The sequence below is a fragment of the Gorilla gorilla genome, chromosome 1, assembly GCF_029281585.2.
Source record: "Gorilla gorilla gorilla isolate KB3781 chromosome 1, NHGRI_mGorGor1-v2.1_pri, whole genome shotgun sequence".
In the NCBI taxonomy this organism is placed as follows: Eukaryota; Metazoa; Chordata; class Mammalia; order Primates; family Hominidae; genus Gorilla; species Gorilla gorilla.
The window spans coordinates 136969490-136987091 of NC_073224.2; the positions used below are offsets into that span (position 1 = coordinate 136969490).

The following is a 17602-nucleotide window of genomic DNA, read 5'->3' on the forward strand; positions in this document are numbered from 1 at the left end:
TATAGTAACACTTTGCCAACTTTGACTCTTATGAGAATAATTCAGTCAATCTGAATCATTTTGAATCAATCCTAGTCAAAATGAGTTACACTAAAAAACACTTTTAATTTTGCTCCTTTCTTTTGAATTTTTTTTATGTGACAGAGCACGATAGAAGCAGAATTCTAACCTTCGTTTTTTTTTTGTTTGTTTGTTTTTTGTTGTTGTTGATGTTTTTTAATCAAGGATAGTATAATTTCTAATAGATAACAAATTTCTAACATTGGCTTTGATTCTGGCTGAATGTGTACCCATTTCTATATTGGAAAATTTATTTCCAGTCACTGACAATGAAGAATAAAAAAACCAGTATCTTTTAGTCACGTTGCCTTTTGTCAAAATATATTTAACCTGTTCTTCATGTACTGTAAAATTGCTATAAGTAACTTTTGCACTTCAATAATTTTGTCAATACTTGGAAATATGTCAGGATATTTTCTTAAGGTTTGTACATATTTTATAACTTTGTACATACAGAGTAATTTGTTGTTCTTTCTGAAAAGATATGTACCTAAACAAGTGTTTTATATAATGAGGTAAATAGTTACACAATAAGTAATGATGACTTCATAATCTAACTTCTCCTTCATATATCAGTGCTCTATCATAAAACTTATATTAATTATTATTCTTCAGAATGAATAGTTTGTAGCATTGTGGTATTAGAAATATAGACTTAATTTATATAACATTAGTCTTATTGCAATGATTTATTGATTTGTGATTTTGTCCCACCTTCCTTTTAAATGAAACATTTTAGATAAATTTTAAATTTCATTTTAACTAATTGTCATTTTACATTGTGCACACTTGGATCTAACATACTACACGGTAGTTTTCATGTATTTTGGACAAATGAATATTAATATATTATTCTAAAAATGAAGAAACTTTGTAGCAAAAAGCTCGTACTTTTTTTGAAGCAGAAGATATTTTAAATTTTTTATCACCTCAAGCATTTATCATTAGAAAGCACATACTTAAATTCTAAGATTATTTAAACCTATCTTTTTACCACATATCATTTCACTCATTTAATAAAAAGAAAATAATCTTTTCACAATATCCATAAATTTAACTTTATGGTTGATAAGAATGAAAAGAGAACAACAAAACATATAGAGGGTTACTACGAAATATTTCAACTATTTCTTCTGCAGTTCTAACTTTCTGTGATGTTACCATGAATTAGTGTGGTACATAAGAAAACATTTTGGTTATTTCTTTTGCTGTGCAGAAGCTTTTTAGTTTAATTAAATTTCATTTGTCTAGTTGGGGGTTTCTTTTGCCTGTGCTTTGGAGGTCTTAGTCATGAATTATTTGCCTAGACCAATGTCCAGAAGAGTTTTCCCTATGTTTTCTTTTAGTATTTTTATAGTTTCAGGTCTTATGTTTAAATTCTTGAATCTTTCTTGAGTTGATTTTTGTATATGGTAAGAGATAGGAGTCTAGTTTAATTCTTCTGCTTAAGGCAAATCAGATTTCTCAGCACCATTTATTGAAAAGAGGATCTTTTCCTTTTTGTTTTTGTCAACTTTGTCAAAGATTAGTTTGCTGTAAATATGCTTTTTTAGTTACTACAGCCTTGTAGTTGAATTTGAAGTCAGATAGTGTGATGCCTCCAGTTTTGTTCTTTTTGCTTAAGATTGCTTTGGCAATAAGACTCTTTTTTTGGTTTCATGTGAATTTTAGGTTTTTTTTTTTCCAATTATATGAAACATGGCATGTTCAATGTACATGCTCAATAGACTTATCATATTTCTAAATAAATATTTTAATATGGACATTTTACAATTCATTTCAATGCCAAACTACTTGTTTCATTTTTAAGATATTAATATCAGCTCTTGGAAATATCACTAACATATCATTACATTATACTGAGATAGATGAATGATACCTCTCTTTATAAATAATATAAATGCAATTTTTTTTGTAAGGGTTATCCAAAAATTCTGGAAGTATTTGCTGTTCATCTTGAGAGATGAAATAATTTACACATCACACTACTTATAATAAACTCTTGAAAAGTACTTGATGTCTCTACCATTAAGTGGGTAATTTAAGAATTTAAAATATTTGTATATTCTCACAGTAAGAAACTATGTACACAAAATAGTCTCTGCCCTGAAATTATGTTTGTATGTAATATGACACATTTATTTAAGAGCAGTGGATTTGTGTCAGGAATATTGGAAATATTAGAGTTAAAAAGTAAGGGAAATTTAGGCCTCACTTCTTTTTCAATTTAAAAGAACAATTTCCACCTCACAATTGCTAAGACCACTAGTGTGACTGATTTTGAGTGGAAACATGGTAAATGAATGTACTGTGTTACTTAAATGATTACTTGAACAAGATGTTATATTTTTGTGCATTTTGAATTGTGGGGCATTAGCAGCAGACTTTCATAGCTAAACCCTACTAGTTACAGAGATTTATTTATTAGTCCACTGGGCTAGAAAAAAAGCCATTCATATCTAAACAGGGAGATAATAAAGGCTATCACATTTATGTGTATACTCAAATGGAGCAATTTTAATTAATGTCTAAGTACCTTTACATATATTATAATTATTGTCTTTCCTCTAAGTTCTTTAGATTCCTACTAAACAAATCCTATAAAATATCAACATATGTACCAGCAAGTCATCTGTTGATTTGTTGTAGTTAAGATAAATAAATTTACATTTTAGCAAACAACAATTTGAAAGTGTTCACTCAATAAACTTTATTGTAATATGAATATTGACACAGTGCAAATACATGATATTTTAGGAAACATGCATATGTCTGTTATGATGGTTTTGTGGTAATCTGGATTAATATGCCAACTATTAACCAACCAGTGACAACTACAGCATCAAGCCTGCATATTTATGTCTACTCACCTGAGAAATAAAAGCATTGGAGTCACTGATAGAAAAATTTATTTTTGTTATTAAAGCTTTTCAATGCCTTTTAAATAATATAAAAAATAAGGGCTAATCTAAAATGATATGATAACATTTCAATTTTACAAATGTAAAACATCATCTCTGTATTCTAATACTAATTTGATCTTCTCCATATAGGGTGAACCTGGAGAAGCAGGGAACCCAGGGCCTCCTGGGGAAGCAGGTGTAGGCGTAAGTACTGTGTTATTGTTAACATAGTGTATTACTGGTTTGGGAATTTCTTTTACAGCATTACAAACATGTAACTTAACTCTTAGCTGTGGTTCGAATTTTACTTTCCCTTCCCAACTCATTAAGGAAAATCACAAATACAAAGCCTTGTTTAATAACTTTGGATATCTCTACATATGTGGATTCATAAACAAATTGAAAAAATATCATATTTGCTGAAGTTAGAACATTAAAACTATGGGCTGTTTACTGTATACGTTCCCTTTGATGAACTGTCCATAAAAGGAACAAACAAAGAAGTCCTGCTGCCTTAAACATGTATCAATTGTATTAGGACTATATTATTCTAATTAGTTTAAAGCACGATTAAATTTGCCCACCAGGAAATATTTGACAATATCTGGAGACAGTTTTGGTCTTCAAACGTGGAGGGTTGGTATCCAGTTAGTAAAGGCCAGGGATACCATTGGACTTCTTAAAGGACAGAGAACAGCTCCCCACAGCAAAAATTCTCTGGCCCAACATGGTAAAACCCCGTCTCTACTAAAAAGTACAAAAATTAGCTGGGCCTGGTGGCGTGTGCTTGTAGTCCCAGCTACTTGGGAAGCTGAGGTAGGAGAATCGCTTGAACCTGGGAGGCAGAGGTTGCAGTGAGCTGAGATTGTGCCACTACACTCCAACTTGGCGACAAAGTGAGACTCCGTCTAAAAAAAAAATATTGTCTGGCCCAGTGTGCCGAGGTTAATAAACTTTTATGCAAAACTTGTAATATAACTCCTTTCCTTCTTTTTTTTTTTTTTAACATTGTTTAGGGTCCCAAAGGAGAAAGAGGAGAGAAAGGGGAAGCTGGTCCACCTGGAGCTGCTGGACCTCCTGGTGCCAAGGGGCCACCAGGTGATGACGGCCCTAAGGGTAACCCGGTAAGTGAGTTTGGTCCCCTCTAATGTGGCATTTATGCCAAACTCACCTTGGAGCTTTTCTTAGAAAGACTTGAAATCCTGAGACTCTGGAACATAGTTGGTAAATCTGACTTTTCATCATTTCATATATTCATAAGCATTCTCAATTGAATTAATTCTTTAGAAAGTTTTTGGCGGGAGAAGAGAAATATTCTCAGCAGGTTTTGTCATGCCTTTAACCTCTTCACCTCCAGAATGTCATAACTTTATAAAAAATTATTTTTCATTTATTTCTTTTTCTTTCAAAACGTCATTCTAGGGTCCTGTTGGTTTTCCTGGAGATCCTGGTCCTCCTGGGGAACCTGGCCCTGCAGTAAGTATCAGGGAAAAATTAAGAAATTATTTTGGAGGGAATGTTTCCAATTTCTGTATTGTTAATAAAGAAAAAATCGAATAACCTAAGTGAACTCCCAAAAACAGAAAGAAAAAGAAAACATAAAAAGTAATTGCCAATGCAGGAAAATCCATATAGTTGGAGACTATTGCACCAACATTAAGTGATTAAGCTCTTCATGCAACATAGGTACAACAGTTGGATTAGATTCCTAGACTTTGATGGGTTGTAAAAACAAATTATCTGAGTAGCATCATTATTGTTATTTCAAAGTTACAGGATCTTTGCTTTTCTGTTTCTCTTCTATAATGCAAATCCTATTTCAAACTATACCATATTTGTTCATGGTGAAAAGATTCACTGACATTGTATACTAATGCCATCTTCTTTCTTCCTTATATAAAGAGCATGCTGGATTTTAAATTTGATATATTAATAGTAGCAGTTTTACAAAATTTTGTGCGGAGAGTGAGAGGTACCACAATCTTTTTTAAAAAGGTTAAAAGAATATAATGATTTTACTTGTCCATCTGATAATTTTTCTCAAGAGATGGCCTAACATAATTTTTTCCTGATAAGTAGTGTGATTTATTGATACTGAGATATATCTTGCTTCATATTTTATTGCCTCTTATAGGGTCAAGATGGTGTTGGTGGTGATAAGGGTGAAGATGGAGATCCTGGTCAACCGGTGAGTAAATGCACTAATTTATTTTTAAGTTTTTACATAGTCTCAAGGCATTTTAATGAGATAATTAGAAGTAATCAGCCTTTGAAAAACATAGCTCTATGTGTATGCACTTTTTTGAAAGAATTATCAAAAAAAATTTTAAATTCCCATTAAAAGTCAATCTTACATGGAGTGTTTCTTATTTGATGTAAATTAATAAACAGTATTTATAATGAAAAGTGTAATCATATCATACTAATAAGGTTGTCACAATATGTCAAATTCAGTTATCTATCCATTGTGTTAAAAAATTTAAATCACTAATAATACTAAAAGCAGTTATTTCCTATCATTAGCAAAAGTTATTATCCCATCATTAGCATGAATTATTTTAATTGTGAACCTAAATGAACTCTCAACATAGTATAGGCCTTTTTAAAAAAACTTGTGAATGATACAGGAGTGTACTTTGACCACATTTAGTTATTTAGGGAGAAAGTAAGGGAGGGAACTCACTTTAGGAGCCAAAGACAATGGTCCCTCAACACAATTTTGTCTTTGGGGCCATTCCCACTAGATGCTTTACTATCACAGATACAGGCTTATTCTGCATAGACAGACCTGTGGATCATATCTCAGCATGTGTATTAGTCCATTCTCATACTGCTGTGAGGTACACAAGAATGGGTAATTTATAATGGAAAGAGGTTTAATTGACTCACAATTCTGCATGGCTGGGAAGGCCTCAGGAAACTTACAATATGGTGGAAGGCGAAGCAAGCATGTCCTTCTTCACAAGGCAGTAAGAGAGAGGAGTGCAAAGTGAAGGGTGAAAAGCCACTTATTAAACCATCAGATCTTGTGAGAACTCACTCACTATCACAAGAACGGAATGTGAGTAACCACCCCCATCACTCAATTACCTCCCACTGGGTCCCTCTCAGGATACATGGCGATTATAGGAACTACAATTCAAGATGAGATTTGGGTAGGGACACAGCCAAACCATATCAGTATGTTATATACAACTTGGCATAGAATGTTAGTGTTGTACAAAAACAAATTTAAAAGTAATAGTATTATGTTTTCACATATTTATGTGATATAAGCAGAATTATTAACCATATGATATTAATTAGCATGCCTATTTAATGCTTGCCAGATATAAATTAGCACTTTTTAATAGGACACAGTTTTAAATAAAGAGAATTTGATTCACTTTGTTCTAACTATAAATAATTTTACCATATAAATTTACCAGCTCTAACTATAAATATCTAGAGGAAGTTTAGGTATCTGAAATAGGACTGAGATTTTCCAGGAAATATTGACATGTGGAAATGAAGAAAGAGGGTTGGTTTCCATCCAGATTTTGAAAATTTATGTGGGCCACAAAATAATATCCAATTTTGTTAAAGGTATTTTTTCACATTTTATAGGGTCCTCCTGGCCCATCTGGTGAGGCTGGCCCACCAGGTCCTCCTGGAAAACGAGTAAGTTTCTTTAATTCTTTATTTGAAACATATGCTCATTAGTCACCATGGATAAATTTATATAATGTGTGTAAGCTGCAGGCAGCATGTTATAAGAATAATGAGAAATATCATAAATCCTAAAAACAATTTTTAAATGTGCCAAATAATAACTAAAATAGAACATATTCTAACTATTTCACTGTCACAATAAAAATGAGAAAAACAACTTCTACTTAAAGAGCTTTCCACTCCTCTGTGCTTAGAGCTCCCCTTTGTACAAATGTAGTAGATTATTATAAAAGACTTTGGTGGTAGCCTGAACATTAACTCCTATTGTAATACATGGGGATGAGCTGTCAAAAGTCCAGTGCTAGCTTAAAACATTGTAAAAACCTGAATGCATCAATGAAATGAGCTGAAATGAGCTCAGGAATCAGTATATAATGTTAAATTGCTTTACACTGTCAAACTTCTCTGGCTCGGAAACAGTATTTTAATGATGTGCTATAGCAAAATACAAATAAATAGATATTGCTGACAATATTGGCCACAGTAGACCCTAGGAGATTTACTTTCCTGTCCTTTTCTCACTGATGCATTCTTTTCATAATAAAGCAATCTCTGCAGACATGCCTCTTACAGCAGCTATCTCACTTTAGCGTTTTCTTCTGTACCACCTGCAGTCTATTTTCAAACCGGCACATGAGTAAAATATGTGATAAACATCAAAATATATTTATGAGACTGACTCCCTCTTCAGTAATCCAAAGTCACAGGACAATTACGGCCACTGCTGTTTTCTAATGGTATCTTTATTTCAGGGGAATTTTTCACACTGAATATCCTCACATTAAACATAGAATGTGAATGGGTTTTACTTTTGTCTCTCAGCAATACAAATTTGAATCAATATTTACAAACATTTCTCTTTGCCAAAAATATATTTAATTTATAATAAAACTTGTCTCTGAAAACAATTTGCTCTTCATTGGCCAAGTACATTTTCTTACGTTTTCTTTTATTATTATTATTGTGTCTACAACCCCAAAGCATGGTCTCAGTGTCAATAGATTTATCCCCAAACAACCATGGGGCTATTATTCTTAGAAAGTAATTGGAAAGTGTACATGATTTTTGATATCCATTGTCTCTTTCTGCTTGAAGTCCAGCTGCTCATAAAACTGTGATGCATAGCTGTCTATTATACTATTTCAGACCTTTTGGAAGAATAACTATAAAAAACATCCTTGAGAATGAGTTGAAATACTTCTTGGAACAACAGGAAATCATTTTTTTTCTTTTTTCTGGCCTCAGATGGTGGGATGCTATATAATGTGGTTAGTAGAACAATGCAGTCACAATAGCTGTCTTTCAACCCAGCTTCACCAGTTATTACCTGTATTACCTTGGGCAAATTGTGTATTTTCTGTTTCTCAGAGGACCTAACACCCACCCTAGGGTTGGGTTGAACATAAGATAAATCATGTAACACAATAAAAAAAAAATCACCTCATAACTGTTGCTGTGTTAACACTGAGTTATGGCATAGTTATTAAACACTTCTGAGCACAGAGATAATCATCATACAAGTATAAAGTATGATGCTTTTAATATAAGCAAGGGAATTAAACCTTGCTTCAAAATGTGGTAGCAGCTAGAAAAGGAGAGACTATATCAAAATTGATTTTAAATATTCTATTATACATTGGCAGCTTCTCAGCTCATTTCATTACTCAAGTCAAACTCTCAGCAAGTGCTATCTAGTCTAGTTTCATTTTAAAATATGTCAAAAAAGTACATATTTATATTTTTTAATAAATTTAAGTAATTATCATTTGATATTTGAGATGAAGTATCTTAACATGGTAACAGAGTTATAGAATGTATTTGTTTCTTTAGCCATTCAGTGGTGGGTCACGTGAATTATTCATTTTGAAAACAACTGAATATTTTTGAAAATTATTTTAAGTAGTAGAATAAAATAACCTATTAAAGAGTATTAATGCAAACATAAAAAAGAGACATATATGTGTGAACCAGTAAATCTCATGAGTCTTTTAGTATAATAATATGACCCAAAACTTATATATAAACCTTTAACTATCACATAAAAATATTATATGTTAAAACTATTAAACTGTTGTATGAAGCTATTTTGACATAATAATGTTGACGCTATTGATATTATAAACTTTCAAAATATTTTCAGTCATATTTACTAATTTTAAAATCATGATAATATAATGCAGTAAATTTTTATTCTTTATTATAACATATTTTTAAAATATATTTGTGTTTATTACTTTGGAATGGATAATGATCGACAATTATAATTTTAGTGAATAACTCAGACTTCTAGGAAGACCTCCCCCCAATTCTGGAATTGAGAAAATATCATAGAAAAGTCAATACATATTCAGATTTAGATTATATATTTGCTCTACAACACCAAAGTAGTTTTGAGTAAGAGAAAGTCCATGTATTTACATTCTTATTCATTTACATCTGAGTTGGACCTCTGCAATTTCTAGTTAAATGAGATATAATTTTAAAACATGAGTTAATTGCTGATTCTTAATTCCTGTCTCTTATAATGAAGGATGCATTTTCATATATTAGAAATAATCAGTTATAATAAAATATAGTAGTATATTAATGAAAATATAATGTACAAAAAAATTTAGTTATTTGTTGCTTTAAGAACATGAAGCATCCTTTTTTAGTACATTTAGTGTTGCTATAAAAGAATACCTGAGGCTGGGTAATTTATAAAGAAAAGAGGTTTATCTAGCTCACAGTTCTGCAGGCTCTACAGGAAGCATGATGCCAACATCTGCTTCTCGTGAGGGCCTCAGGCTACTCCCACTCATGCTGGAAGGAGAAGCAGAGGGGGTGTGTGCAGAGATAACAAGGTGACAGAGGAAGCAAGAAGGGGCAGCAGAGGTGCCAGGCACTTTTTAACAACCAGCTCTCTCAGGAACTAACAGAGTGAGAAGCCACTCACACCCATCCTGGAAAGGTATTAATCTATTCATAAGAAATCCATCCCCATGACTCAGACGCCTCCTACTGGGCTCTACCGCCAAGATTTGGAATCAAATTTCAACATGACGTTTGGAGGGGAGAAATATCCATATTATAGCAGTAATCAATAATTATTTTTTCATCCAAAATTAAAGATTACATGATATTGTGAAATTGTAAGCAATTGGTAAATTTTTCTTTAGATATAAATGTCAAATACAATTAGAAAATAGAAAAATTATGTTACTCTCATTCCTGCCAATATTTCTAACTAGACATCATTGTTAACTCCCTTGGTTAAAATGTATTTAAAAATCCTTAAAAAAATAAAATTATGGTTAAGTGGATTTATGAGGTGGGTAAAAAATAAGAAATTAAGATAATTTACTTGCAAAGTTATACTTGATTTTTTATATAGATATATAGGCAATGGTCTCATTGAAGAAAAAGACCAGAAAATACCTAAGGGCATATGTAAACCTTATTTGTAACAAATTGGACATTACACATCAATGGAAAGTGGATAGACTATTGAAAAAATTCTGCTGGGAGAAATGATTTTCTATATGGAAAAAGATTAAATATACCTCATCTAGCTCATTTAACAGAATTCAGTTCTAATTGATTTATAATCATAAATGTCAAAGGTAAACTTTGAAATATTTTACCAAAAATTATTTGAGAGTAATTTTTTGACCTCCAGTCGTAAATTCTGATCACACAGGTGTAATCAGAAAGGAATAGATTGATGTATCAAATATATGACCATTAAAATTTCCTATTTATCCAAAAATACTTAGAAGACATTGGAACAAAAAGATCTGATTGGGAGAAAATATTTGTAACATACAGGAAACATGCATAGAATAATTTGTTAGAATATCTAAGTATTTCTTACAAATTATAATAGCAAGAAAAAACAATAGAAAAAAATATGCCAAAGGCATGAAAAAGTATTTGACCCAAATACCCCATGAAACAAGAAAAAATATTTGTAGAAATCAGGAAAGTGTGTACCAGAAATTACATTGAGATACTATATCAAATACACCAATTAACAAAAAATGTACTCTGACAAACCAAGTATTGAGAAGAATGTTTTCAAAAAACAGTGAAGATTATTATGCACAGCTGTTTTGAGTTACTGGGTACTGCCACTTTAGGGAAATAGTTCTATGTTACCTAATAGAATCTAACATGAACTTTTTCTGTCATCTGGTAATTCCATTTCTAAGCACATATCCTAGATGACATTTTGCACATATCCACCAAAAGACTCAAGGAATAATATTTTGTTATCCTTGTTAATAATAACTGTAGACAATATAAGTTAATTGAAGTATATTAATAAACTAAAATTTTGTATGGTAATAAAATAAATGCACTACAGATGCATGCATAACATAGATGAATCTCAAAATCTAATATTAAACATTAAGCAGAATAAATATGTGTATGTGTATATGTATGTCTTGTGTGTGTATGTGTGTATAATGTTGAACTGGAAAATATATATTACATTATTTCATTTATATAATATGCAGAATTGTTACAGATATGTTTAGCATTTTAACATAAGTGGTAAACATGATAAAGAAACATAAGCCAATGATTAACAAAAATTTAGGATGGCAGTTACTTCTGTGGAAAAAAAGTGGATTGCAATTGTTACGAGTGGTATGTAGGAAGCTTCTAAGTTAATGATATTGTATTATGTAGTGCATTTAGGTTGAAAGCCTAAAATAATATAATATTGAGTCATTCTAGCATATGTTCTTTAACATTATGAGATAGTACATTAGTTGAGTTCCCATTGATTTTTGATAAATTATTTTACAATAACCTCATAAAAATTTTAGCACTGTTCTATCCTCTCTTTTTAAATTACAATTTATAGAAAGATGATGAGCTATTTTAATCCATTCTAGTCACTTTGTAAACAAAATTAGAAGGCTTTGTATTCATGAATTAATAATAACATGAGAACGGTGGTGACTATGCATTGCTTACAAAGCTATTCACATTCATTTTCATATAATAGAAAAATCAACCTTAGGTCAGCCCGATCGAGCATAATATGCAGGGTTTTCTCTTTTAAAATATGGCAACAATAAATTGAAACTGAAAACCATTTAACACAATATGTTAAATTGTTTTCTGTATTAGGTTTGGATAAACTGGCATGCTTAATTGCTTCTTTCTGTTTTACATAATAATCTATTTTCTTCACCAGAGTAAAATATATTTTAATGGTGTGAAAAATTACTCTTATGTCAACAATCTTATTACCAAAACTATGATTTGTTCTGATTTAACACTAGTAATTAATGCTTGCACCATTAATTTACAGCCTACAGCACTAGTTAATTTAGTCAATAACTCTACCTCAACATAAACAAATAGGTGGCTTAGCTTGAAAAAAAAAAAAGAAAAAGAAAAAGAAACTGGAAACACAGGTCAAGTGCAGTGGCTGACACCTGTAATCCCAGCATTTTCAGAGACTTAGGCAGGAGTATTGCTTAAGCCCAGGACTTTGAGACAACATAGTGAGACCCTCATCTTCACAAAAACTTTTAAAAATTACCCAGGTGTGGTGGCACATGCCTGTAGTCCCAGCTGCTTGGGAGGCTGAGGTGGGAGGATTGCACGAGCCCAGGAGGTCCAGGCTGCAGTGAGTCATGATTGTTCTACTGTACTCCAATCTGAACAACAGAGGGAGACCCTCTCTCAAGAAAACAAAAAGTAAACCCAAAAACTGAAGCCCAAATTACTTACTAACATTATTTGCAACCTATAAACTGACACTCCTTTTATCTTAATTTCACTAAAAAGTAGAGACCAGAATGCTGTTGCATCAGAATCAGACAGAACTTGTTTCAAATCCTTGCTACCTAAAAATGTGACTTGGGATAAGTTAATTTATTTGAGTCTCAGTTTTCTCATTTAAAAAGCAGTCATAATAACTAATTGACAATACGGAAGTGAGGACTAAATTAAGAAAATGTATATTTAAAGCACAAAGCCTAATGCCTGAATCTATCAGAATCTCAAACAGTGGATGTTATTATTAAGCATTGAATAAGGGTTTCAAATTGTAGTATCATTAATAAACTAAATAAACCTATTATTAAATAAAATATAAAATAAGGAGTAAAATATTTTCTTCTAATATCCTAGTTGTATACATGAAATGATAGCTTGTTAGCAATAAATTCATGGTAAAGTTAGTTTTGTTTATTGTTGATTTTGCTTTGTTGTTTGAGTTCAGCGGTGACCAATACTGAACTAACTGGGTGATACACATACAAAAAGGATATAGAATATTAATTAACGGCACTTTCAGAGTATAGTATATTGTGATTTTAAGGAAATTTATATTTGTAATACTAATATAAATTGGTTATACCTTGGTGCAAATTCCTGTGACATATATGGTAAAGAATTTCCTATGAGAACAATTACCAAAAATAGAAGCATTTAAACTCATGACAACTTCATGTATATTTTAATAAAATGGATTTGTCAAACAGTAGATATTTAAGACCAGTTTAAGAAATAATAAAGTTATTAAACTATGAGTCAACTGAGAAAGAGGTATTTGGTCACACCCACGATCCCAGCACTTTTTTTTTTTTAACTTATATGGGTGCTTTAGCAACTCAGGGTACAAATAAAGGCACCACTAATTTTCCTTCCTCCCTCCCTCCTTCTTTTCTTCCTTTCTTCCTTCCTTCCTTTCTCTCTCTTTCCTTTTCTTTAATTTTTATTTTATTATTATTATACTTTAAATGTTAGGGTACATGTGCACAACCTGCAGATGTGTTACATATGTATACATGTGCCATGTTGGTGTGCTGCACCCAGTAACTAGTCATTTAGCATTAGGTATATCTCCTAATGCTATCCCTCCCCCCTCCCCCCACCCCACAACAGTCCCTGGTGTGTGATGTTCCCCTTCCTGTGTCCATGTATTCTCATTGTTCAGTTCCCACCTATGAGTGAGAACATGCGGTGTTTGGTTTTTTGTCCTTGTGATAGTTTGCTGAGAATGATGGTTTCCAGTTTCATCCATGTCCCTACAAAGGACATCCTTTTTTATGGCTGCATAGTATTCCATGGTATATATTTACCACATTTTCTTAATCCAGTCTATCGTTGTCAGACATTTAGGTTGGTTCCAAGTCTTTGCTATTGTGAATAGTGCCGCTATAAACATACGTGTGCATGTGTCTATAGCAGCATGATTTATAATCCTTTGGGTATATACCCAGTAATGGGATGGCTGGGTCAAATGGTATTTCTAGTTCTAGATCCCTGAGGAATTGCCACACCGACTTCCACAATGGTTGAACTAGTTTACAGTCCCACCAACAGTGTAAAAGTGTTCCTATTTCTCCACATCCTCTCCAGCACCTGTTGTTTCTGACTTTTTAATGATCACCATTCTAACTGGTGTGAGATGGTATCTCATTGTGGTTTTGATTTGCATTTCTCTGATGGCCAGTGATGGTGAGCATTTTTTCATGTGTTTTTTGGCTTCATAAATGTCTTCTTTTGAGAAGTGTCTGTTCATATCCTTCACCCACTTTTTGATGGGGTTGTTTGTTTTTTTCTTGTAAATTTGTTTGAGTTCATTGTAGATTCTGGATATTAGCCCTTTGTCAGATAAGTAGGTTGCAAAAATTTTCTCCCATTCTGTAGGTTGCCTGTTCACTCTGATGGTAGTTTCTTTTGCTGTGCAGAAGCTCTTTAGTTTAATTAGATCCCATTTGTCAATTTTGGCTTTTGTTGCCATTGCTTTTGGTGTTTTAGACATGAAGTCCTTGCACATGCCTATGTCCTGAATGGTATTGCCTAGGTTTTCTTCTAGGGTTTTTATGGTTTTAGGTCTAACATGTAAGTCTTTAATCCATCTTGAATTAATTTTTGTATAAAACTGGCTAGCCATATGCAGAAAGCTAAAACTGGATCCCTTCCTTACACCTTATAGAAAATTTAATTCAAGATCCCAGCACTTTGAGAGGCTGAAGCAAGAGGATCACTTGAGCTCAGGAGTAGGAGATCAGCCTGGGCAACATGGTGAAACCCTGTCTCTACAAAAAAATACAAAAATTAGTCAGGTATGATGACATGAGCCTGTAGTCCTAGGTACTCTGAGGCTGAGGTGGGAGAATAGCTTGAGTCCAGGAGTTCGAGGCTGCAGTGAGCCAAGATAGCGCCACTGCTGTCCAGCCTGAGCAACTGAGTGAGACCCTGTGTCAAAAAGAGGAAAGTACTGTACATAAGTGAGATCACTCTGTTTATACACTGTACATATGTGAGGTCACTTTGTCTATACCACAGGTGAACACAAACATCTAATCATAGAGGGGTATAATGCAGAGTGAATTCTATGAATTGAAACTGATTTGAGAATACTGTCACCACAAACCTTTGAGTTCAATATCTGATGCAGCAATCATTTTAATACCACTTTTGTGAAAATAGCAAAAGCATATTTCTATGCAGTAAGGTAATATCTGTTCTACAGGCTCGTGCTTTGGTTGAATACAGATTTGCCTTACAATCTGTTTCCCTTTAGTCCATCTAGAAATGTTAATCTTAAATTAGGTTTGTATATATTTTGTGGAAATTAACATTTCTCAGATCCTTACTTTCCCACTGTGGAAACAATAAAAAAGTCACAATTTTTTTCTATAATATCTTATGGCAGATGTAGCAATGACAAGAAATGTGTTCAAAAGTATTACCACTTTTTTTCTGTGATTGAATCTTACGCATGAATGATAATAAAACTTCCTAACAGAATATTGATCACAATGTTGTAAGTGGCAGTGATACTGAGAAAGAAAATTCTAATGGTTATTAAACAAGTAGGAGAATTACATTATCATTCATAGTATATGTACTTTCTGTCATGCATTTGTAATACTTGAGAATGAATGTATATTTCCTTAAGGGACTGGAAGATTTGTACAGCTTGTTTCAATAAGCCATGGACTTTTAATACTAAAGTTATCATTTTAGCTAGTTCCATGTCCTTTTACTGAAAAAAAAATCTAGAGCTGACCAAAATAATTTAAGCATTATAACCTGAAAATGCACATATTAAATGGAAATTTGAATTCAGCTCATATTGCCAAAGGGAAGTTCACAATAAAAAATTAAAATGGTAACTGTTGTTATTAACTGGTTATAATGACAGATGAAGTTTTAACTTATGCACACACACATCATATATATAATATAGTATATATATATGTGTGTACCTTGTATATGCATGTACTATGTGTGTGTGTATATATATGCACACACATATAAAGTAGTATATATAGTATTAATTCAAATTTCAAATTCAGACATTTTCTTTTACAAAATCCTTTGAAAAATTCTAATATAAATGTATAGATAGAAAGTACATTGTAATAATAAAATAAATTATAAATCCACTTAAAATTTCTGTGTGGTACAAAACTGTGCCTTCCAAGTAAGGTCATTATGAAAACAAGGTCTGCATTTAATTTGAGAACCACTGCAGAGATTATATACCTTTCTAGGAGATTCATAGTTCAAGAGGAGTATTAAAGGTTCTAAAAATTTTGAATCAAATTTATTTATTTTTAAACTGTTTTAAATATTAATGTTTTTAATACTTTTGGGAAAATTGTTCTAATTTTTTAATGTGGGGAAACAAAAATTCTTGTTCATTTAACATGTTCAAAAATGTCTGTTTATCCAAATAGCTAATTGTATACTAAATTTGACAGTTTATTTTGCTAATATTAAAAAATCAAGATCTCCATATGCCAAGTCTCTGCCTTTCTCCAATTCTCTTTTTTCCTCCCTAACTCTCAAGTCACCACATACTCATGCACCCTAATATTCTGCCTCATAGCAAAACAAATGCATAGATGCTTAGTTACTGGCCTAAGTGAACTCTTAGCAGGTCCATAAAGACTATCGTGTACTTTCCATTCTTATTCCTTTAAGCATGCATTTGAGTGATCAGAAGGTAAAGTGTTAGAAGAAGCCATCCCTCTCTCATCAACTCACACTGTAAGATTCAGATCAGAGACTAGGTTTTTAGGAAAATCCTCTATACTGCCAAACTGGATCATTGTACCTATTTTGTACACTGATCTCATCTTTGTTTATTTTACAGTGTTCTATTTGTTAATTTTTGTATCTGTGTTTGTGACTAAATTCTGTGAATTTCTTAGGGATTTGATTTTACATGTTATTTATATGCATAGCACATTCTGGAATGTAAGGGATATTTAAATGTTTGTGACATGAGTGGAAAAATGATTAAATTACAGAATCATACTGTAAAACTTGAATAGTGGAAAGAAGATTATATTAGATGCTTTATATGAAGAGTAGTTCTCTTGAGTAGAAAAATCTGTTACAACAATAACTACTGGTGGAGAATTAACTAGACCCTATTTTAGTGTGTTATGTTTTTATGAGGTATTTTTCAATAAGAACACTCATTACTTCATGAAAGTGCAGCAAGAGCTCACCAGATTAAGTTTCTGCCCCTTCGTTTATGCAAACATATGAGGAATAAATTATTGGGACAACAATTTGTCCGTAGGCATTGTCTTTGTTTTGTACTACTATAACAGAATAACACAGACTCTGTAATGTATAATAAGCACAGATTTATTGGCTGAAGTATGGGACATCCAAGATTGAGTGGCCACATTTTGCAAGGGCCTTGTTGCAGTGTCATACCATGGTGGAAGGACAAGGAGCAGACTTGAAAGAGCAAGACATCAAATTCACAGCCTCAGTTTTTTTTTTTTTTTTTTAGACGGAGTTTTGCTTTTATTTCCCAGGCTGGAGCACAATGGTGCAATCTCGGCTCACTGCAACTTCTGCCTCCCGGGTTCAAGCGATTCTCCTGCCTCAGCCTCCCAAGTAGCTGGGATTACAGGTGCCCACCACCACGCCCAGCTAATTTTTTGTAC

At 32.4% G+C, this 17602-nt stretch overlaps 1 protein-coding gene across 2 annotated transcripts in view; it reads left to right on the forward strand.

The window, feature by feature from the left end:
• The window catches only part of COL11A1 (collagen type XI alpha 1 chain), a 230623-nt gene that overhangs the window by 189284 nt on the left and 23737 nt on the right, over positions 1-17602 (forward strand). For both annotated transcript variants that reach the window (XM_031002707.3, XM_055375041.2), the window contains exons 50-54: positions 3114-3167; positions 3980-4087; positions 4386-4439; positions 5098-5151; positions 6570-6623. In XM_031002707.3, coding sequence (XP_030858567.1) covers positions 3114-3167; positions 3980-4087; positions 4386-4439; positions 5098-5151; positions 6570-6623 — 324 coding nt within the window. The remainder of the gene's footprint in view (positions 1-3113; positions 3168-3979; positions 4088-4385; positions 4440-5097; positions 5152-6569; positions 6624-17602) is intronic.